At 37.7% G+C, this 22,767-nt stretch overlaps 1 protein-coding gene across 5 annotated transcripts in view; it reads right to left on the bottom strand.

Annotated features, from left to right (window-relative positions):
* The window catches only part of TUBGCP5 (tubulin gamma complex component 5), a 29,311-nt gene extending 10,058 nt beyond the window's left edge, over positions 1 to 19,253 (bottom strand). For 2 of the 5 annotated variants that reach the window (XR_015261280.1, XM_086768865.1), the window contains exons 1-19: positions 19,076 to 19,253; positions 15,977 to 16,030; positions 15,790 to 15,898; positions 13,617 to 13,713; positions 12,924 to 13,034; positions 12,289 to 12,368; positions 11,683 to 11,818; positions 10,527 to 10,644; positions 8,767 to 8,856; positions 8,123 to 8,216; positions 7,555 to 7,801; positions 7,146 to 7,348; positions 6,291 to 6,406; positions 4,668 to 4,936; positions 3,641 to 3,839; positions 2,046 to 2,234; positions 879 to 1,061; positions 524 to 608; positions 300 to 420 (exon numbers count right to left, since the gene is read on the bottom strand). Coding sequence is in view for 4 of the 5 variants with exons in the window: in XM_086768865.1 (XP_086624991.1) it covers positions 300 to 420; positions 524 to 608; positions 879 to 1,061; positions 2,046 to 2,234; positions 3,641 to 3,839; positions 4,668 to 4,936; positions 6,291 to 6,406; positions 7,146 to 7,348; positions 7,555 to 7,801; positions 8,123 to 8,216; positions 8,767 to 8,856; positions 10,527 to 10,644; positions 11,683 to 11,818; positions 12,289 to 12,368; positions 12,924 to 13,034; positions 13,617 to 13,713; positions 15,790 to 15,898; positions 15,977 to 16,030; positions 19,076 to 19,239 (2,665 nt within the window). In the remaining variant the exon portion in view is untranslated. Of the gene's footprint in view, positions 1 to 299; positions 421 to 523; positions 609 to 878; positions 1,062 to 2,045; positions 2,235 to 3,640; positions 3,840 to 4,667; positions 4,937 to 6,290; positions 6,407 to 7,145; positions 7,349 to 7,554; positions 7,802 to 8,122; positions 8,217 to 8,766; positions 8,857 to 10,526; positions 10,645 to 11,682; positions 11,819 to 12,288; positions 12,369 to 12,923; positions 13,035 to 13,616; positions 13,714 to 14,670; positions 14,756 to 15,789; positions 15,899 to 15,976; positions 16,031 to 19,075 lie in introns of those variants that run through there. The other 3 variants (XM_086768873.1, XM_086768881.1, XM_086768888.1) reach the window with 3 other exon arrangements.
* Positions 19,254 to 22,767: the final 3,514 nt, after the last annotated feature.

Here is a 22,767-nt window from a genome sequence, read left to right as displayed (position 1 = left end):
GACCTTCTTTCAACAGCAAGGTCTGTAGAATAAAATAACAAGTTTCCAATATCACTAACTAGACCTGAATCAGAGACAAACGGAATGCACAAATGAATAGTGTTGTCCTTGAGGCTGAAGTGAAAAATATGCCCTGCGTAATGTATCTAATTTGCAGAGCTAATAGAGATTAATATTTTATAGAATGAACCAAAATTCTGACCAGTTTATACTACTTACTGCAGAAAACAGCAGACTATTTATATCCTTAGACCACAGAACAAGTTTTTAGATTATCTTTAATTGAAGAAGTTTCTTACCATCAAATCGTAAAACATCTAGACTATACTTGGCCCACTTTATTTGCAGTAAGAGAAGAAAAACTTGATTGTAAATTTTTTGGCACTCTAAGCTTATAACTATATCCACAGGCCAAGGAACCTAAGAAGAGGAGAGGACAATCAAGACAGAAAATGTAAGTCACTTTAATATAACATTTCAAATCTGTTCTAGAATAAGAACTACAGAAATATTAACTCACTACCTTGTAACTCAATGTCAAACCATCTAAGGTTTGAACAGGGAGTTTCTTCTTTGCTGTATCAACACTTTCAAATGATATAGACAACCTATGCAAGGAAACAAGTGATTTAATTAGTGATAATCTCTTTTAAATTAGTGGTAGTTTCATTAATTTTTTTTAATTTCTTATTGCTAAATACCAACTGTCTGATTTAATCTGGTGACTTGGGTAGAAGAGATGACAACAGCTTAAAATGTCATTAAAACAGATTCTTGTAATGAGCATGCAATAATAGTATCGCGCTACGCAAGTATGTTAGTATAGGTAAGTGTAGAAGAAATAACTAAACTATATTTTGCATCATTTTGCATTTTACCTTGAACTGTCCTCTGGATAGCGTTGCCCAACTGCTTCTTGAAGTTGAACATTTAAGAAAGCAACATTCTGCCAAGTTTCCTTTTCTCTAATTTTGTCAAAAATAGATGTATAGAAGTCATACATGGTATCTCCAGCTTCAAGTAAGAAAAAGTTTCTCATCGCCTGCAAATATTCTACAAGCCTAAACGGGGAACAAACATATAACAATTCCTCAGTCTTAATCATACAATGAAAATAAACACAACTGCTACAGAAACAAACAAACAAAAAAAATCTTCACTACAAGAACTCAATATTGAACACAAACTTAATGAAGTCCACAGTAAATCCTTTGCTTAACCCTCAGGTAGCCTTCATGTATATTAAAATAAAACAAGATAATCAAGCCATTTTTTCCTGTAAGCCTGAACAACCCAGCTGACTTTAACAGAGTGCTCATGGTATTCAGCCATCTTACAAGCTAGGCAATTCTCAGAAATAGCTTAGAGTTTGAAAATCCCATCATTCTCCCTAAATAGAACTTAGGGAAGGACATGCAATCTCAGGGAGAGTTCTATCTAATAAGAGAGTTTAATATGGAGGCCTAGAAAATTATGGTATGGATTTTTCTTTTCTGATAAAGTAGGAAGAAAAGTACTGCTACAGCTCTCACGAGAACCATGACTATAAATACATTAAGTATTTCAGACAGATTAAAAGCACGATGACTTAGATCACCTGAAAGGCAAAAGGAATGGGCCATTTTACTCTAAGTAGTATAAAAATATCGCATAATATTATTTTGTCTACTATACATTTTATAGTATCATAACTGAATCTCATATTAAAAAAAAAAATATATTCTGGCTTCCTAAAATTTGTCTTCCGGTTTCAAATGACAACACTATTAAAAGTACTGTTTTGAAACAATTTCCCTGTTGAACATTCACTGAAGACAAATGATAGCTTTGCTGTTGATTTAAGCCAGACCAAGTTTTCATCCAGGGTTCTATCATGTTAGATGCCCCTTTCCTCCTTAATTATTTTATTTTTATTACCAAATTGGAGTATAAATACAACATAAAATTTCTGCTTTTAGAAATACAACATAAAATTTACTGCATACCACTGGTAATTAAAAAAAAAAAGAGTTAAGGAAAAACAAATTTAAAACAAACTTTCTTACCTATAATCCTTCTTTAAAGTTTGCATTAGATTACCACAGCATTCCAAGTACTGCTTGTCTATGTGTGGATAAAGGCAAGATCTCAATGTCAGTTCAAAAGTCTGGCAGGTCACCGATTCTGAGGATCTATCCACACAAACATCCCCACCAGTAAACTTCTCGTGAAAGTCACCCTGTTCCAAATACAATCTTCAAAATAAAACAAACTACTTAGGGAAGAAGGTTCATAATTCATACAACATAAAAACCAAAAATTTTATACCTTCAAAGATTTTAATCAAAATTGGATCCTCTGCTCTAAAATACAAGGTGCAGAAGTAATAAAAGATATTTCATAACTATAGTACATATCAAGCCTATCAAGTGATCCTTCATACTCTTTTTGTATGACCAGGCATAAGAATATCAAAAAGGATAGCATGCTGTAATCACATAGCTGTCCAAGGATAATTCTGAAAAAACAACATCAAGTTCAAACACTATTCAGCTTAATAAACAAACCCATTATCATAGGAACTTTTAAAACTATCGTGTGCACACAACAGTCAGATTAACTTCCCAGGAAAGAAAAATAAAATTAAAGATACAGTAAAAATTTGAACAACAAAAAAATAAAAGCAAAACCCAACAGCAAAATAACAAACCAGGAAAAAAAAACAAAACCAAACCACACACCACTACACACATGGAGAACTGGTCTGAGGCGCCTTAAGTATGGGGCTCCTATTTATTATCTGTAATATTGTATCATGAGAAGAAAGTACCTGCAGTCTGCACTTGGTCAGTTTAATAATTTTGTAAGAGAAAGGATCAAATTATTATAATAAATTGTAAAAAGCTACTTGTTATCTGAATCCACTGTAAGAAGAAGCCTGGCTCATAGCAGCTATTGCCTTGATAGATCAATTCAATGTCTGACTCATCCAGTCTATCAATTTTGACAAATAGAACAGTCCCAAGGAACAAGGGAAGTAATAGAGTTTTATCTACTATTAATTATGATTTTTTTTAAAAACAAACTCCTTCTAGGACCAAAATGAAACCACAAATCGCCGACTAGTACTTAGGGAAAACATAGCTATTTCTTATGTGTAACCACAAAAGAAGTAGACATTCATAACCTCTATATGACTTCCCTCATTATGAAGAATGAAGAACTTTTATGCAACTACCATGAATTTTGGAAGGCTCTTAAATTATTTAAGCACAGCACAATGGAAGCTGCATTCTTCAAATAATATACTTTGTGCAAATCAACAACATTGTGTACAAATTCCAAGCAAACACATTTAGAAGTTTAAATTTTACAACAGCACTCACTACTGAAACACTTATTTGCTAAAAGCCTCTTATGTCAAAGACTACTACAATTTTCCCCTCTAACAGACGTGAGTAGCAGATTCTTCACTGATTTGAATTGTTTTTCTTTAACTAAGCACAAGGGTAGTGTTTACTCAGCTTCTGCCGTTGACAGTGCTTCTCTTTATTCTGCACTTGCTTGTTTTCAGCAGCAGCAGTAATAAAAATTTAGTCTACCAAATGTCACCAAGCAGAACATTGCTCTCAACAACACAGCAGGAAGATCATTCATTTACCTGGCAAAATTAATAGCCAGCAGTGGGTCATGGACATCATCCAGTTCCAAGTGTCTTTCTGCTATAGACTGCATCTTTATCAGGCTCTGCTTCGTGGCCTGCTGTTCGGTAATAATATCCGGAACAGACTCTTCCCCATGTCGCAGGCGAGACTGTACCGATTCCAAGAACAGCGTATACAAACTCTTGCGTTCAGCATCTAAATTGGGCAACACATTCCATGGTCAGATTTTGTTCTAAGAGAAAATATAATTTGAACTACAAGAACTCTTCCATAGTCCAACGTTTACTTGGTAAGTTTTAACATACTAAATTTAAGCCACCATTCAGGAAAACACTCAAATACCTATTTAACTAAGTATTGCTAAAACAGTAAGACTAGTCCACAATGCCTGAAGTTAGATTTATGTTCAAAAGGACTGCTGAATGGGTGTCTGAAATATGAAATATTTCTAAGACTGTTAGAGAACTTTCTCCTTCAGAGCACCAAAGGGTGAAATAAGCCTAATGAGTCTCCAAAATAATTTAACTATCTCTATTTCTAAACACCAAGAAACAACAAACAAACAAGCAAAAAAAAATAGTTTCAAAAAAGCTGTACTATACTGTTTTACAGTCACTCAAGATAAATATCCTAAATATCTTTCATCTAATTATTAGTATGCTTCCACTTGGTAATGGCAAACAATTTATTAAAACAGAACAGCTTTACTACTAGAACATAAAAGCTGTTTTCATTTGTCTCGTAACAAAAAATACACTTTGCAAGCACATGAAAACAAGTTTAAGGAAAATTTAAAGCAGTAAAAAGCAAAGGGGACACTCAATCTTTATTCACTTCGCCTTTGTCACTTGTTTGCATGGGAAGAGTGAGTGTATTCAATCAGAACCTGAAGTTACCAATCATGATACTGACATTCAACATGGAGCCTTACATTATTTTAAAACTATTCTACACTACTACAAAAAAATACACCTGTACTTTTTGATGCTCTAAGGCATGATAGTCCACAAACTGACATCTCACCTCTCGACGCAGCCTGCTGTGGAGAGCCATCTTTGCATTGAAGATTCTTCAACAGCTGCATGGATTTTCCAGTCATGATGATTTGCTTTAGCACAGGTTTCAGAAAAGAGACCATAGTGTGTTGCCTGCTGGAAGGGGCCTGATCACTGCCAGAACTGGCGCTGGCGTTATCACTCATCTTCTCTTCATTCTCCGTCTTCTCTGACACACTATATAACGTGTAGGTAGCATACCAAAAATCTCTGTGATTAACTGGAACATTTTTGTTTCTGCAAAGAAATAAGAACTGTTGAGTATTTCCCTTTTCTCAACAGATAAAACTTCATTACTAGAAGATGCATATCATCTTTGCTCTATGCTTTGCCTTTCTGTTAGAATACTCAAGAAGCACTTTCAAAACGATATAAAATAAGCTCATTCATATCACAAACTACCTAGATGCCTCCAGAAAGGATGACAGCTTTAGAAGGATAAAAAGCCAGCTCACATGAGATAAAACAATTGCATAACCAAATTAATCCCCAAAACAAGGCGAATAGAATAATTATAATTAAATTTGTCACGGAAGTTAACTATTCACAGTGGCATGCATCCTTAATAACAAAGTGATTAGTGATTGAGCTGCAGATTTATTTGAAATCCACAATGAAGCAAATACTACTGGGAAAGCTGAAAAATCCTAGAGCACATGAAATTCAATTCCTAGTTCACTTTGCCTTTTGTTGTTGTTGTTGTTTACACCAGATAAACAGTTTGGTCCTGGAAGTCAGATGAAAAACAGCCTAAACTAGATAATTAATATAAAGCACAAATATAAATGAAAGTTGAAATAACCCCTGTTGGTAGCACTGAAAACAGAACCACAGAACCACAGAAAAGTCAAGTAGGACATAATAAGGATGTTAAAGATCTCAGCTACCAAGGATTTATTACAGTAGTACTAGAACTGCTCTCTTACTTCATGCTCACGTTGACCTGCCTTAACAGACAGACATTCAATTCAGTTTGGCAGATAGGGGGAAATGTATTTGTAATCATAAGCTAAAATTCTGATTTCTATATTCAGTTTCCATTTTGAACTGTCAAAAAAGGGACTAGCAAAAGGTAGCATACAAACAGAAGAGAAATTAACAGCTCAAATAATGTTTAGGATATGTGCATGTAATTCAAGACACCATATGAACTAGTACTACAAGTCAGAAGCAATGAGTACATTAATTCCAAATAGCACTTGATTTATAACAACTATAGGTTAGTGGAAGAATTTAAAAGTACATTTTGTCTTTTTTGCAAACATCTTGGTTTTGAAAAATGGTTAATTGCTTTTAAAAAGATCAACATACTCAAAGTCAGGCTGCTGATTATTTATTATAGATGGCAAAAATAAAACAATTGATTTCTATTCCAGAACAATAGCTGGTAGGGCTCCAGATATAATGCAATTTCCCTAATGGGAAGTTTGAGACAAGTTATAGAAGTATGACTAAGAATTTAATTCTACTTGAGTAAAATAACAAACATGAAAACCTACTTTTATTGTCACCCTTTACTTCCTAGGTTCTACAGCAGATTTTGTATTCATACTTGCACAGCATTATGTGTGTCTAGTATCAGCATCCCTACCTCTGAATGATAAATTCCTTTGCAGGATCAAACAAATTACCATGGACTATCCACTTATCCACTGTCTGTAAGTATGGCCTCACAGTTTCCACCCAGAGAGAGAACAGAAGGGATACCTGAATTTAAATTTAAAAAAAAAAAGAAAAAAAAGAAAAAAAGAAAAAAAGTGGCTGAATGTTTTTATAGTAAGAATTAGAAGCAACACAGCAAAGCCTAACCTCTTAATTGTGCAATTACAGTTTATAAGATACACATAACTAGACTTAAGGATTTTTAAAGATAAAATGTTAAACTAAAAATTACAGCTTTAGTAGTTTAAATGGAAGCACACATTGTGCATACTTCTCCTTGTCACTTCTCTCATTGCAGTTAGACCCAAACAGCAGGTTTTTTTTTCACTCTAACATCTCTTAAACACTAAGGGATAGTCATAAAACATTCTGTGGTTTTACAATGTAGAAAACAGGAAAACAAAAGGATGTAACGACATCTGCTATATTTTTCAGTAGTACAATCAACAAGTTACTGTAAAAACCCAAAACTCTTCATTTCAGCACTAACTGAATTATGCAGCTGTAGAAACAGGAGTGAAAGCTATTCCACAGCTCCCTCTTTCACAGCAGCTTCCTGGCCCGATTCCCCAGACTGTCCTAAAACCACACTGCTGCTGATCTTCTCATAAATCTGATTTTCTCCAGGCTGAGTGAAGTCAGAAAACAGCAACGCATGATAGTTATCAAAACTGTCCTCAATTCTCAGTAGTTGAAGGCTAGTGCACTCCATCACCATAAAGAAATTTCAGTTTCCAAATTTTCTAGTGTGGTGTTCTATTAAGGAAGGGATTACTTCCCCTACCGTTTGCTCAGATGCTTCTCCAACACTGTCATATTCAAGAATAGCTTTGTAGAGAGTGTTAAGCAGATGAGATGCTCGTACAACATTTCGAGTGTCAGGTGGCACTTCTGCTACTCCTGTGCTGAAAACCTTGTGAAGTACCTTCAGCTGTGCCAGTCGGGGAGACAACTTATCTATTACTATTGAAAGTGTGACTGTTTTATCTGGGAAAAAAAAAAACCCAAATATGTATAAAAGTAACATCCAACAGAAAATAAAATTTTGTCAATGTTATTAATAATGAGGTTTTAAAATGCAGCATGGCATCTTTCACAGTTGCAAAATGTATCTGCATCATGTTTTTCATGCTTCCCTTCTATAAAAATTTCCTTGTGCACCCCCCTCTTGTGAAGTTTCCCTTGCACTGTACCTTTGTTGATTATGCATTTTTCAATTTCAGTAAGTTCTTCTTTAAAGCTAATGAAATATTTATACAAGGCCCACATAAAAGCTTGGTAGGTTCTGAACGGGGCTTCAGTAGTTTTCTTTGGAGTGGAAACTGTTCCATGCATTATGCTTTCCGGGCTGTGTCCCATCACTTCATCAATAAACTTCTGTAGTCTAAACACAACTTGACCATATGCCGCTATCTGCTCCAATATAGATCTCAGACAATTCTAGAGAAAAAAAAAACAACCAAAACCATCTTTTTACAACCATCTAATAATTTTTTTTTTATTTTATAAAGCCTAAAAATTAAATCACAAGATATTTATATGAATTAAAATATAATAAAATTCTGTCATCTTTATCACTTCATCACATTCTCAGATACAGGAACAACCCATTCAGTTTTATTAAGATATTCGTAATTTAGTCAAAACACAATTGTGCAATTGCAAAAATGTGATTTTTCCACAAACAGTTAATTTCCTATTCCCCAAAATTACATCTTCCTAATGACAGATATACTCTTCTGAGATTCAGAAACAACTTACATGGGTTAAATGAGTCACAATAATATCATTTCGCACAGCCACTTTTCCATCATTGAGCTGAAATATAAAAAGCTTCTTCACTCCTGAAAGTAGCCTTGAAAAGAAACAAAAAGAGTAGCAGTTTTCCCCCTTAATGGACTCACAATTACACAATTAATAAAAGAATTAGCTCTCCCTTGCCTAAAAGTTTCTTTTCTTCAAATAAAGGGGGATCACAGATCAATCATGATGCTATTGGTCCTGTACGTTGTTGCTAGAACAAGAACAGTAAAACAATGGCATCAAGTAAACATCTCCTGAAGTTCCTTTCCAGTTGAGACAATTTCCAGCTATAGCATGACTCAAACCTACTTTCCAAAACTGGACACACTATTAAAAATCCAGAGGCAGGATAAGAACAAGTTGGTTCCTCTTAACAGTCAGACTTGAAGAATCAATGCATTCAAGAAGTAGGTAAACTGCTTCCTTCTTTGTGAATGTGAATGGTGAACGCACATAAGCACATAATCTTTCTTGTTAGCAATGGTGCAAGCTAAAATCTCAGTAATAATTATTTCTTCAGACACAACTTCAAACATAAATCTCTCATTTCCTTGACAGAAATTTTAAAAGTTAAAATGTGAGCTTTGTGATGTTGCTCTTACCAAAGAGTTTCCCGTATAACCTGAGTTTCAGTGACTAGTATTTTCTCTTCTGGAACATATAAAGGATCACTGGTGTACAGGTGGTGGTCCCTTCAAAAAAAGGAAATGAAAACAATTTAGTGGCTGAAATAACAGCTGAATCACCTGAAAGTAAGAATGAAGCAATAATCTTAAGGCTCAGGTTTGTTCTAATTTTATTAGAGCAGATTCAGTGCTCATGGGGGCATTTTAAGTATACAAACAAAAGGAGAGTTTGTTTCCATACTGTTAAGCAAAACACTATGGAAAGCATTTAAATATCTAGTCATACATAGCAAGACAAACAATTAAGTAGGAAATACCTTAAGTATTGAATCTGCATTATTTTGGTTTTTGTGCTTTTGTATTTTGTTGGTTTTTTTAATTATTGATCCTTGATTATTTTATTATTTTTCACTCAATGCTGTGAAGAGTTACAGTTACTCTCTGTTAAAAATACTAGTTCAAAAAGTAAAACATAGATTTCCCTAACCTGTATAAGAAAATTCACACTTTAGCCCAAAAGTTTACTTAAGAAATGGGAAGTTTCACCACCACCTAAGAACCTTCTTGTACGGTCCTGTGTTACTTAATTCTTTGTAAATCTTCCACAGTAGTTTGCATATTTTAGTGAAGTACAGAACAATTATTCGCATTTGTAGTACTTTGACTCATTAATATCATCAGTGGCAAAATTTATGTAATCATGTTCAAAATATAAAAATCCAAAGTAAGCAATACTGATTATCTAGTCATACGTATATATAACATACATCTGCTAACAACATCGTAACAGAAACAGCATTGCTTTGTTAATGTTACTGATTTTCTAATAGTCACTGTAAATTTTGGTTCGTAACTGGCCAGATAACCAACCAACACTAAAATATATTTAAATCCTTGATTAAGAAATTCACTAAATTAAGAAAGCAAAGACAAATCTAATGATCTGTATTACTGCAGTACTGATACATGACAATTTGCGACAGAGGGAAGAACCAGGTGGTTTTGGGGGGATTTTTTTTGTTTTGTTGGTTTTTTTTTAATTGAACTTCCTTCTAACTTTCTTTCCAAAACCACAGCAGGCCATAACGATATACTGCTTTATGTTCCTTCTCCACACAAAATCTGTGTTTAAGACTACCTTTGTAAGGGAACACCAAAACCAAACAAAAAGTTAAACTACGGGGAACTCCTCACTCCAGGTGTGTGGGAACGTAGTCATGGACCCCCGCTACATGCTAAGTGAAAATCATTTATTGTACAGCTTATGTGCTTATATACTCTCCCATCGCCCAACCACCACCAGGTGTCCTTTATCTTGTTTTCCTTCTCTTGGAAAGTCCCTTGTTTCTCATTCCCATGGCTTCTTGTTTCTCATTCCCACGGCTTCTGATACTCGTCGTCCCCAACACCGGACCACCTACAACCCACCTATATGATTTCCTCAGAGACATTCATCAGGGTCAACCCAACCAAATTAAACAGTAAGATTTGCTTTTTTGAAAAAGGAAAATCCTATATAACAAACATAATAAAAACTAAATAAAAGGAAAAGGATTTACTAATAGAAAAAACAGCTCGTTTGTTTGTCTTACTAATTTGTACCCTTTTAATTCTGTTTTTGACTAAATCAGTAATAATTATACCATCTTTATGCATCCACAGCAAAGGTGCTTAGTAAAGCCATTATTTAGCATTATACGCCAGTAAGGAATACGTAAGTGGTACTGTTTTCTTACCAGACTGCAGCTAGGTTGGAATGCAAGTGCAAACTATGTGAAAAGCGAGGAGCTCTTCCTGTCCAGTACTGAGGAACTACATGCTGCTCCAGCCAGCTGCGGGCATCAGGTTCACCGACTGTGAAAACATGTGACAGTCTGTGAAGTATTTTTATTTATTCAGCAAATGCTTATAAAACATAAAATGCAGGAGAAAGTTATTAAAAAGCCTAACCACTCAGCTGCAGAATCACAGATCTTTTCAAGTAAGTTACAAAACAACTATTTACACTTTACCGCAGTCATATATATGATACCATCGTGCACAAATTAATTTACACAGAAATGCCTCATCTCCTAAAAGTTGCAAAAGTCTCAAAAAATAAACTTGGAGATTTATGTAGCTTTCAATTCTTCCTCAGAAAATGTGGTTCTGTCTCAGGCAATTCTCAAATGATATATACACAACCAAACTGACTTAAAATATAAACCGCCAAATATCAACAACTTTGTCACTATGTTACTTTTTACTATGTATTTAGTACATTACTTATTTTTTTTCTTAAATGTGATTATCAAGAAAACTTTACCTAATCTCAGTTAGATAGCTACTGCTTACACAACATACTAATATTATGCAGTCTTCTCATACGAGGTACCCTGTATCCTACAATATTCTATGCAAAAATATACAGCTACAGTTAATACTCCCTGAGGCTATTCAAGAGTAAGCTACTAGTAGTTTGATTACACAAAATAACTTTTTCCAAAAATACCCTCATACCCAGAACTGAGTCAACTGTTTCTGTTGTCAATCAAGTTTTGTTTCAGCATTCTGATACTTAACAATAAAAATTTACATTATATCCATACAACTACATGCTACATTCACAGTGTAAGTTTTAATTTCTATATTGGAATATCCATGTGTATTTCCATAGAAATAATCAGACAACTTCTCTATTAGCAACAACAGAAATCAGATCAAATCTTCTATATCGCTTCTTCACTGTTAAAACTGAAAAAAAAAGCAGTAGTGAATAATAAAGTGCACCTTGAAACTTCAGTTATGGGTCTAAAACAGAACACCTCATTAAAGAATAATAAATACAGCTGCAATAACTTGCTAAATTTGAGTACATACGACTATATCAGAAGAATTACAGCTTATTCTAACCTTTCCAGGACACATTAGGTACTGTTTTCTTATTTGGATCTTGGTCTTCTAAAGGTGTCCTGTCTACTTGAATACCCGAGTCCTCCCTGCTCAAAGGCTGAGTGTCTTCCTCCTCTTCACTTTCTCCAGACCATTCCTATTAAATGCAACAAAACCCAGTACGCTTCAGTACAATACAGCAGACAGATCTATATTCACTTCCTCTTCAAGCCAAATATAAACTATTCTCTTCTTTCTTCAACTATAAAGTAAATTCAGAACACTAACATAACCATCTACCACAGACCTGTGGTAGATACATAACATTAATAACCAGATAAATGAGAGAACTGGAAAAGATCACAGAACTACAGCAAGTTCTGATTAGAAGCATGTAGAGGTCAAAATAAGGAGCCAGTTTAGTTGCAGGACTAAGTCAAAATATGGTGAAAAACAAAAGCATTTGTATTACTGTTACTCTGCTTGGGTCTGTGCGTATTTCACGGTACTAAGAAAGAAGTAACGTATTAGGGTATCCTGAGAGAATCAGCATACAGAGCATACAAAGCAGGACAACTCAGCCAGGTCTCCAACGTACTTCAAACTTTACCTTAAGAAATTACTTACTGGTGTATCTACACCTGGGCCAAAGTAAATTTCTTCTCCTTCCATCAGATACTTTGCCCAATCAAATTCTTCCTCCTTTTCTAAGAGAAGTGTAAATATAAAAATAGTAAGTATGACATAACTCTGACTTTATTTTCCTCTATAAACATTTCCAAAGTTAAAGTTACCTTTTTACTTTAAATCTAAACCAAAAGGCATTCCCTTCCACTTAATGTTACACCACTGTTCCTTTAATAAGGTTATACACTTTCAACATGACACATAAATTGTGACATATCAAACATGTGCATTCCTTATTCATTAATTCTCAATTTTGTTGCTTATACACTCGAAATATCCAACATAGCGTGCCATCAGCACATTTATCTGTATTATGTTACACTGCCTTACACTTCAATCCTGGAAAAACATGCAAGAATGCAACATATCACTCATTGTGACTAGTCCTGTTTAGCTCGGTGGAAAAATTCTAAATGTATAATTTACATTTAGGTCCTGGACTGTAAACAATACAAAGCAAGAACTGTCTTACTCTCTGAAAAAGACAGTATATATATATATATGATGTGATGTGTAATACTTTAAAAATAACAATCACACAATATATTATATCTTAAACATGAAGCTTACTCAACTGTAATTAGTGCTGTTTGAGATAACCTCTTCATATTCACATTCCTGGAATGGGCTGAAAGTGCATTCAAAACACCGCCGAGGGAATGTGCAGAGATCATTCAAAAAGGAATCTTAAGATGCAAGATTTTCTTTAGGTTAGTCTGAAATATTCTTCTTTCAGTCTATGATAGAACACTGTAAACAAATGGGGGATGGTATCCACTCAAACTTAAGCACAAAGCCTCATTTTTCAGGCACTGAGTGAAACAGTCCTACTTTAGAAAGCAGGCAGCTGAGACCTCCCTCTGGAAACCTTCAAAAGTATCTCCTTTTCCTTGACTACACAGGGAACATAGGAATTTACATCACCAGAGCTGTTTCAGAAGACCTCCTATTGAGGTGCAAGACAGAGACTGAGGACAGAAATCTGTTGTCTGTCTTTGAGCACATAAGCACTCCTGAACAGGCAGAGAACATTAGTAAGTGATAGCAGGACAAGTCAAAAAAGCCCCCGAGGTACTTTGGTGGCTGGAAAACTTAATTAGGCGATGTAACATAAATGGGGGTAGAAAAGATTTGCAGGCTACTTTACATGTATAAAACACAAAAAATACAGTCAATAAAGCACCTTGAAGTGAAGGAGATAATAAAATGGAAAGGAAAAGTGTCCTTCTTATCAGACTGCATTAACAAATTTTATCTTGTAAACTTACCCACTTCTTTGACTCTTGGTTTTTCCACATAGGTGGTGTTGGATGGAGAATCAGACAAACACAACAGAAGAGACAGTATGGAATAGTGTGTATCTGTCTTTAAAACACATTAGAAAAAAAAAAAAATCAAGTCAGTACGTGGCCTAAGAGATTTTGTTTAGGAACAAACTCAGCCTATTATCTGCAGGAATACTCCCGGTTAGTTCCCATTCCCTAGTCCTCAATTACAAAAATAATGCAACATGATATCTAATGCTATCAATTCTCTTTTCCCTACTAATTAGCCAATAAATATACAAATACTTCAAAAGCAGCCACAGCATAAGCTGCCTTTTACTGAGCTGATAATCAGAGAATATGATTTGCACCAGAGGACAAGGGCTAATGGAGAGCTACACTAACGTGGATGAGGTGGAAGGACACAGGTAACAGGCCTAAAGGAAAACAAGTCTTAGGTTCCCTTAGCTGTATGGCTGATTACTTCAAACAGAGGCTAAAATGAAGTCAGCTAAAACAGCTTGCTAAAACCGCTACATTTTAATACCTTGTTCACATTATCTTCCTTTATCTGGAAATCTACACAAAGCATTAAGGATGCACCTGTAATGCCAATGTTGCACTAATGCAGTTGCAAAACAGGGGCCTTCAATCAAGTTAGAACACTGTGCCGACACTGGTATGCTGTAGAGATTTGTGTATTCCCTAATATTTACTTACAGCACAACCATTTCTTACTAAAGAAAATTTTTTCTTTGGCCTGATTCTAACTTTCCAAAGTTTTTCAGCAGACCACTTAATATCTAGACACATGGAGATTCATGCTACCTACATCCTACATACTTTGACACATACATACACACACTTACAAAGCTGTTTCAAAATGAGATCCATTGTATTTTAAAAAAAAATAAATTCAAATTTCTGATAAAGCATCACCATACTCATCTAGTATATATGGAATATAAGACATTCCTGCTGAACATTACTGATTCAACAAGACTTTGTCAAAGAACACCAGCAGGTCATTGACAGAATCACATGGTGTTTCACTTACCAGTCATAAAACTGATAAATACTCAATCTTCCCAGTTACGTGCCACTGCTAAAAACTAAATGCAGTTTACATTCCCAAATACGAGATATTCTCTTCCTCCAGCTATACCCCAGTTGCATTTTCAAAAATAAAATAAATTTAAAAAAAAAAAAAAGACGACAAAGGCTCTTTCAAATCTTAACATACTTGCAACATTCAAGTAGAAAGTGCTTGCTTGGGCTTTTGTTCTGTTTTGTTTGGTTTAAATTTAAAACAAGCGCAACTAAAGGTACTTTTTTTTTTTTTTCAAAAATCTACAGAGTACAGTATAATAACTGAAGACATGTATAAGCTATTGAGGGTTCCAGGGTTTTCCCCACAAATTAGAGGAAACCTAAAACAGTGCAAAAAAAGGTAAATGTCAGTTCAATGAGAAGTGAAAATCAGACTACAACTCAGAACACAGAGCCCTATTAGAGAACATACTATATGGAGGACCACCTCTTAAATCACAAGCTTAAATTTCCCAATAGCAGGAACTTTCAGTTTTCAAAGACCAAATTCATTATAAAACCACCACACTGGAAAGTGTCTAAGGGAGACAACTTTTGCCATATCCATCCAACCCATACCCTAAACTGATTTGATGCAAAGTGTATCAAAGGTAAAATATATACACAGTCTCAGTAAGGAAGTTACAGGGCAGCAGCACTCAATTTGGAAATACTAAAATCAAAACGTCCAGATGCATTACTTAAAGTAAAAAAATTGGGCAAAGAGTAAGAACTGTTCAGTCCGCCATTTTTTAGAACAATCTAGATGGGAATCTAGATTCATTTAGGCTCTAGCTACAACATTTGTACAATGCGGACCATAAAACATCTGCTCTGCCACGAGGTGTCCTCTAAGTCATGAAACTGTGTGTGCTGAAACTCTGACAGGACAGTAAGAACATTTCTAAAATAAATGGGGAAACTAAAGAATACAACCCTCAAAATCCATGGCCTGAACAGCAACTGCAAACCCCACTACTAAGCCATCCGAAATTTCCAACACAACATTCCAACTGAAGTCCCCATCATTAGTACAAACGTAAGAGTAGTAGGGGAAAAAAGAACAAGGAAATTGCAACATACATACCTTTGTTTCTTCAACACTTGGCAGTGGTGAGTTCAGAAATTTTTCTGTTAGTCTTTTCCAGCTTGCAGCTTTTCCAAGGTCAGAATGAACTATCAATTTTTCATGTATTCTAATAACAAAAGTAGTATCAAAAATGCTTCCAAAAAAGTTAACTAATAGATTATTAATCCATAAGCATAAAACTTACCCTTCTATCGTCCTCTCTACTTTGTGACTGTTCACATCAAGAAAACGGTGAAATCTGTGGAAGAAATCTGTATTAGAATATGTTTACAAAGGAAGCTTAAGTAAGGAAGAAAATAAAGCTGATTTACATATATGAGGACAACATTATTAGTTTAATAATGCATGCTTAATTCAGGAACAGCACTAAACACCAACAAAATTTTATCTGTATCTCTTAGTTCAAGAATTAACTACAATTTACCTTAAAGATGGAAAGAATGGAATGCGGGTTACATTTAACCAGCACTTTAAGCGGAATGGAAAATTACTACTGTATCAGCAAATTAAGCAATTGAAGTACGCTGTCAGTTAAGTCAAGTCGAGCAAGGAGATCAAGAACTGTACTGTCAAAGGCATCTGTGTTGAACACACAAAAATTATCTGGGACTGGAATTACAAGCACAGGCAAAACAAACACCCACATGGGAAGGCCTCTAAACCCAAACGAAGCTCCTTTCTCAATAGTAGAGTGTCTACAAGAAGAAAGATGTACCACCAAAGGTAGCATGGAGAGGGATAAAATAAGGACTCATGAAAGGTAAGATGGACTTGGCAAAATAAACCAGAATATGAATAGGGCTCTTCAGTTATATAGAAATTAGAAGCAGTGAAAGGGATGTGACAGCCACAAGCACAAGGTCAAGAAACTGTATGTCAGTCCTCAAAGCCAGCCTAGTATTCTGCCTCAGCTCCCAGCAACAACTGCAGAGAACACAGGGGTAAAACTCTCATGATCACAGACAGAAATGAAAAGTACTGGATCTGAATCAGGAGCAAGAGTTAAGTTAAACAGACTGAATTTGGAAAGACAATCTAAAAATCACCTCAGTGTCAAAGTAATGAACTAAAAAATGAAACTGTCAGGCAAGCAGCAAGGATTTTTAGTAAGTATCATTGGAGGATGAAGACATGCCCATATTAAAGAAAATTTTTTTAAAATTACTTTGTTAACTACAGACCCATTAGTCGGATTTCAGCTGTGTGTAAGGCTTTGGAGCAAAAGTACAGTAAGATGTGACATTAACTAGGTAGCTGACATTTAGGTTAAGAAAATACAGCTTATCTTATCTATCACAGCACATTGCCTCACACAGGAAATCATTAGTTCAAATGGAAAATGGTAGTAACTACAAGAATTGGAAGATTCATAAAAACAGACTGGAAAGACAACAACAACAAAAAAAAATAAACCAAGAATCTGCATTGAAAAGAAAAACTAAGCTTGAAGAGAACTTATTAGTGAAATTCCTTTAGTCTTCTATTACTTGAAGCTTTAATTCATGACCCTAACACACACCCACACACAAAAAAAGTATCATTTTTTTTAGGCAAGTTGGGAACATCATGAATAGAAGAGGACTACTGTGCTGCACGGAAAGAAACAGATGAATCTGAGAACTACAACACAGAAACATAATCAAATCTAACAATATAAACCACAAGTTTCACAAACTTGAAACTAAAGAGTTTCTGCTACAGCCTGAGGTCTCATGGTCTGGAAATATGCTATTAGTCAATCTCAGGCTGAAATTCCATGCACGTTTCCTAGACAATAATTCTGGCATAAAAACCTTCCTTTTCCCAATCCTTGCTGTTTGTTTGTTGTCAACTCTGCATCACCCTCTCTGTTTTCCTGCCACGTTGTTTTCCAAAGAAAAATCCAAACCAACAAGTCCCCAATCTAAAAGAGCATGCAGCTACACAAGCAACTGGGTCACCAAAACAGAAGGAGAGACATCACAAAAGGAGGTGGAACACAGGGCACCATTACTTGGCTGAAGAAACTCTGCTTCCATTACCAACCATTACAAGCAACTACTTTGACGGAGCTACAAAACCAATAAACGCAATCCTTGGCTGCATTACACAAAATATTTCTGGTAGATATAAACACAGGGAGACAGCAGTTACAAATACCATATTCCTACATTCCCAATGAATACAACTAGTCTCCTCAAACTTCAACAAAGGGTTGATCTTAGAACACCGGCTGCAGGCCACACCAGCTCTCCCACACCTCAGACTCACCTTTGGCGTTGACCAATGGCTACTTGGTCATTAAAACTGTCTTATTTGAGCTTATTAGTAGTCAGGATTCACAGTCTGACTTGGTGCAATGCAGTCATGCTATTGCACACCCCCCAAAATGGATTTAAACAGCATTAAAAAAATGTAAGTAGCACTGATTTTAAACTGATTAAGTACTTGCTGCATGAAGTTAAGCAAGTACATAAGACTCCAAGGAGACAGCACTTAGTGACAGTATGGGAAATGGATCACGTAAAAATTGCTAGCAGATACTGAAATGGTAACTGTGATAACAGAGAAAGAGCAGTATGTAAAACTTTAGTAAGGATATTTTAGGTGGCAGTGTAACAGAATGAAAGGGATACAGATAATATACATTACAGGTTAATAACGACCGTGTTTGTGACAAGCTCAAATAACATCAAACACATTATCTTCTGCAGATTGACAACCTTTCATATAAGCAGCGCGGTATTCTTAGCCAGAAGCTTTCCCTTCACTTGGTGGAGTTTTGTTTACTTGCTGTTTACATATAATTATTATTTCTTTACTTCTCTCCAACAAACAAAATTTTGGATGGCTAAATTAAGGTGTTGAAGGGTCCCTTTTTACGGATCAGGAGAAAAGCCCTAGAAGTCCAAGATTTAAGAGGGACAGAGTAACAGCCACCGGCCCACTGACAGGGACTCGCCAACGACCCCAAGTGCTACCCCCAGACATCAGTGCCCGGGGGGCAGGGCCGAACCCGGCCCTGTGCCACACCCCAGCACCTACAAAGCCACCCTCCTCGTTCCCAGGCGGCAGCAGCTGCCAGGCGGCTCGTCCCCCACCGCAGCCCCTCAGCGCTGAGGGGGGGGGCCCGGCCTAGCGCCGGGTGCCGGCGCTTCCCTCGGCAGCGCCGCTGGGCCCCGGCGGGGTGCGCGGTGAAGCGGCCCGCCCGTTCGCTCGCCCCCAGCCCCGGTGCTGAACGGGCACCGGCGGGGCCGTGACAGCCGCGGAGCTTCTCCCCGGGGCGGGGGTGGCAGGCGCTGACCTGAAGTTGGACCAAGCGAAATTCAGCGCCGTCTGGAACCGGCCGTCGCCCAGCTCCTCCTCGGACAGGCCGGTCACGCTGCGCACCAGGGCGCGGACGGCCCGGTCCTGCTCCTGCTCGAACCGACTGCGGCGGCCGGGCGAGGCCAGCAGCGGCGCCGCCATGGCCACAATACTGGGGGGGGGGGGGCGGACAGGTCGGGGCTGGGGGTCGGGGGGGGGGGGGGGGGGGTGACACCTCCGGGCGGCGCCACGGAATCTCCCCTCGCCGCCGCCGCGCGCTACCGCTCGTCACATCTCGCGAGATTTCCCCGCACCTTCTCGCGAGAGCCGCACCCCCCTCCCCATTTCGAAGGGACGGGGGAGGGTGACGCGTGCGCATGCGCGGGGCGGGAAGAGGGTGGGAGTGGGAAGGTAACGGTCGTTGTGCTGCTCAGTGGCGGTGGCCGGGTTGGTGAGCCGGAACGGGGACCTGCGGCGCCTGGGGTGGCACTGGCCCTCCACTGCTGCAGGGTCATCCTGTCACGGAAATGTCACTTGTCTTCAGAAACGCCCCCATAAAGGCTTCATCAGGCGGGATGAGTAATAGGCTGTCAGGAGCCATCCAAATACGAGTTTGGGGCTGGCTCGGCCTTGCAGAGTTTGTTTCAGCAAACCGAAATGCCCTGCCTGTCTTGATGGGAGGGTCAGAAGTCGGTCAGTTAGGGAAGGATGTTCTGTCACTCAGAGATTTTTCCCAAGGGCCCTGCACTCCACATCCCACCAGCCACCCTCAGCCATCCTTCTCAGCCGTACTTGTTTAGTGTGTGTTATTTAGAAGAGACCATTTCAGCATTTTGCTGAGACCACCCTCCACCAGCAGGCCCGGCTGCCACCCGGCTTTTCTGTGGCAGCTGGGTGTGTTCCTCCGTGACTGAACCTCTGCTTTTCCACAGCTGTGTAAACCACCACTGGTGGATATTCAGTACACGGGAGACGAGCGTGCACGTCAGGAGTGGAGTAATAAACCAATTTTGACCCAACTCCATGTCAAATGTTCGCCATTATGATGCTGAGTGGCTTAAAATGCTTTTGTCCCTCTGTATAGCTTCATCAGGCAGCAAGGACAACAGCCTGGCCATGAGCTTCCTTCTAGAGACATACTAATGGAATCAGTGGGAAATGGTATTTTTGACCAATTCCTGTATCAGTCCCTGCTTTGCTGCAGTTGTCCCATCCCTTGTTGTGAGGCTGTGTCTTGCTTGATCTCATCAATGAATATAGGACTGTAATCCACCTGGCCAAAAATTTTTTATTCCCCTTCTGTGTAAAAGCATTTATATTGGCACAATGGATTAGGAGGAGTGGTAGAAAGAAGGCGTCAGAAATGTCCTTTTAAAGTTAAAATAAATTTAATGTACCAACATAGTGTGAATAATCATGTGAAAATATAGTAGTTAGTATCATTTCATAACCCTAACAATAATAACATAACATTGAAATTCTTATAGTGTATTAAGACACACATTTTCACCCGGGTAGGCTAAACCTTACCTTAGGGTTCAGATGCAGAACTGCAAGGAATTGATGGCCTCAGTGCACCTGCAGGCAGGATGCTGAGAGGGGCTCTGCTCAAGGGCCTTTCTTGTAAAGCCTTAACTTACTAATCCTTTAAAGGAAAAGTCTATAAAACTTTACTCATGTTTCTACATCTCCTCTGACATTGTATGTGTTTCCTACTTTAGATTAAACAGCAGTCTTCTTACTCTTTACTTGACTTAGCCAAACAATGTTTTGAGCCATAATTTATTGTCTTAGATGTTAACTACAGGTCTACACAGTTGGTGGACAATGCCATGGTATGTACAGTAATAATTAATAGTTGGAATACTGTGAATGGGATTTAAATAAAATTATTAGATATTAGGCTTCAAGTGTTCTTTACATAATGTAACTAGGGTTATTACTTAACTCCTATATGTTTAAGCATACATGTGCTATCTCTTTGATCACTCTTCAGAGGGGAACCTCCAGGCTTTGCAGCATGACAGGAACATGCTTTTGTCACCAGTGCCCCTTGTAGTGTAAGGTGTGTGGCAGCCACCCATTTCAGCGCCCCATCAGAAAAAAAAAGAAAAAGGGGGATTTTTGCAGTAAGAAGGATTCCAGATCTTAAAAGCTGCCTCGTGACAAGCTGAGTACCATGAGGGCTTTAATGACAGTGCTGTCTGAAGGGTTTCCTGCTCCCGAGCTGCCCCGTACAAGGCCATTTCCCCTCACACCACACCCTCAGCTGTGCTGTTTGTGGACCAACATGGTGAGCCATATGCAGGAATTGATCCAGGTTAAAAATAGTCTTGTTTCTGTTTTTCCAGGAATTTTAACCCAGGTCAATTCACTTATCCATTCCCTTGAAGGCATCAAGAAGCGGGGGAAGAACTGCACCCTCTAAAGTCCCCAGGCAATGAAAGTACACTCTCCCTGGCTGGTGAATCAGAAATCTGTGGCTGGTTTTCAAAACAGGATACAAGGGCTGGGACAAATGTATAACATCTGTGCTGCCTCTGTCATAAAAGGGTTTAACACTACAAATCTTTTTTTTTTTTTTTCCTTTCCGTCACCATAAGCCTCATTTCTGTTTTTGTTTTGCCAATTTACAGTAGCAAGGCTTGGTACTTGATTTCAGCTGGTGTAGGGAGCACTGGGCAGGAAGAAGGTACGAAGGCCCTCTCTAAAAGTAGACAAACTATTTTTAAAAATAAGGTTTAATGATAGGAAGCTTAATAGTTGACTTTATATTCCTTGATTTTCATGTGGTAACTGTCACTTCCTACCCAGCTGTCCTTCCAGGTCACACTGCTATGAACTACATGTGTTTCAACTAAGATCTTCCTTGCTCATAGGATTAGGTCATGTTTGGGAGATGTATCCCTCTCTATAATGTTGTATAAACACCTGTGTCCAGTCACATATTGGAGGAGGAATTACAATGCATGTCTTTTGCTGAACTTCAGAGAAACGTCTCTGAGCAGGCAATCTCTCCCCTGCTTCTTGACCTCAACTGATGTGCCAATTTGTCAAGCTGGATTGTAAGGCAGGAGAAGGAATGCATGAGGTGAAACGTGTCAGGCTGCAGTGGATCATTAGACAAGCCAGCTACGTGAGGTTCACGCTTCGTGCATGAGGCTAGTCAGGTCTCCCATCACTTTCATCAGGCACCTCTGTTAGCAGCAAAGCGTAGGATAAATTCCACAGGACTGACGGGCAGTATATTTAAAATACTTTGTTTAAATAAGTACTTACAATTTTAAGGTTTTTTTTTTTCATTTTCAGTGTATCTATATAAATAATTATTTATTAATTAGCTGAAGGGGGGTTACAGAAAATCATTACTTATCATAAATACATAGTGGCTATATGTTCCCTTTAACAGTGACTTCAGGATGTAAGAGGCTAATGTGAGCACTGAGCTCAGTCAGTAAAGAGTAAGACCCGCCTTTATGATCACACAAAAATCAATCCAGGGGACTGAATATTGGAGGAGGCTATAAGCTCATGCTTTACACCCAAAGTTACACAGAAATGCCTCAGAAAAGCAACAGGAAAATTATGTACCTGATCTTTATCCTTAACAGGAAGGACATCATCTGATAACTTTCTACTACAATAGTTTTTGAAGTGCGCCGTAACTTCTTATTCACAATTGTTCTTCTG

This window comes from Chlamydotis macqueenii, chromosome 1 (assembly GCF_036417535.1).
Source record: "Chlamydotis macqueenii isolate bChlMac1 chromosome 1, bChlMac1.mat, whole genome shotgun sequence".
Lineage (NCBI taxonomy): Eukaryota > Metazoa > Chordata > Aves > Otidiformes > Otididae > Chlamydotis > Chlamydotis macqueenii.
Note: the sequence above shows the minus strand (reverse complement) of the source record. Positions and strands in the feature narration are given on the sequence as shown.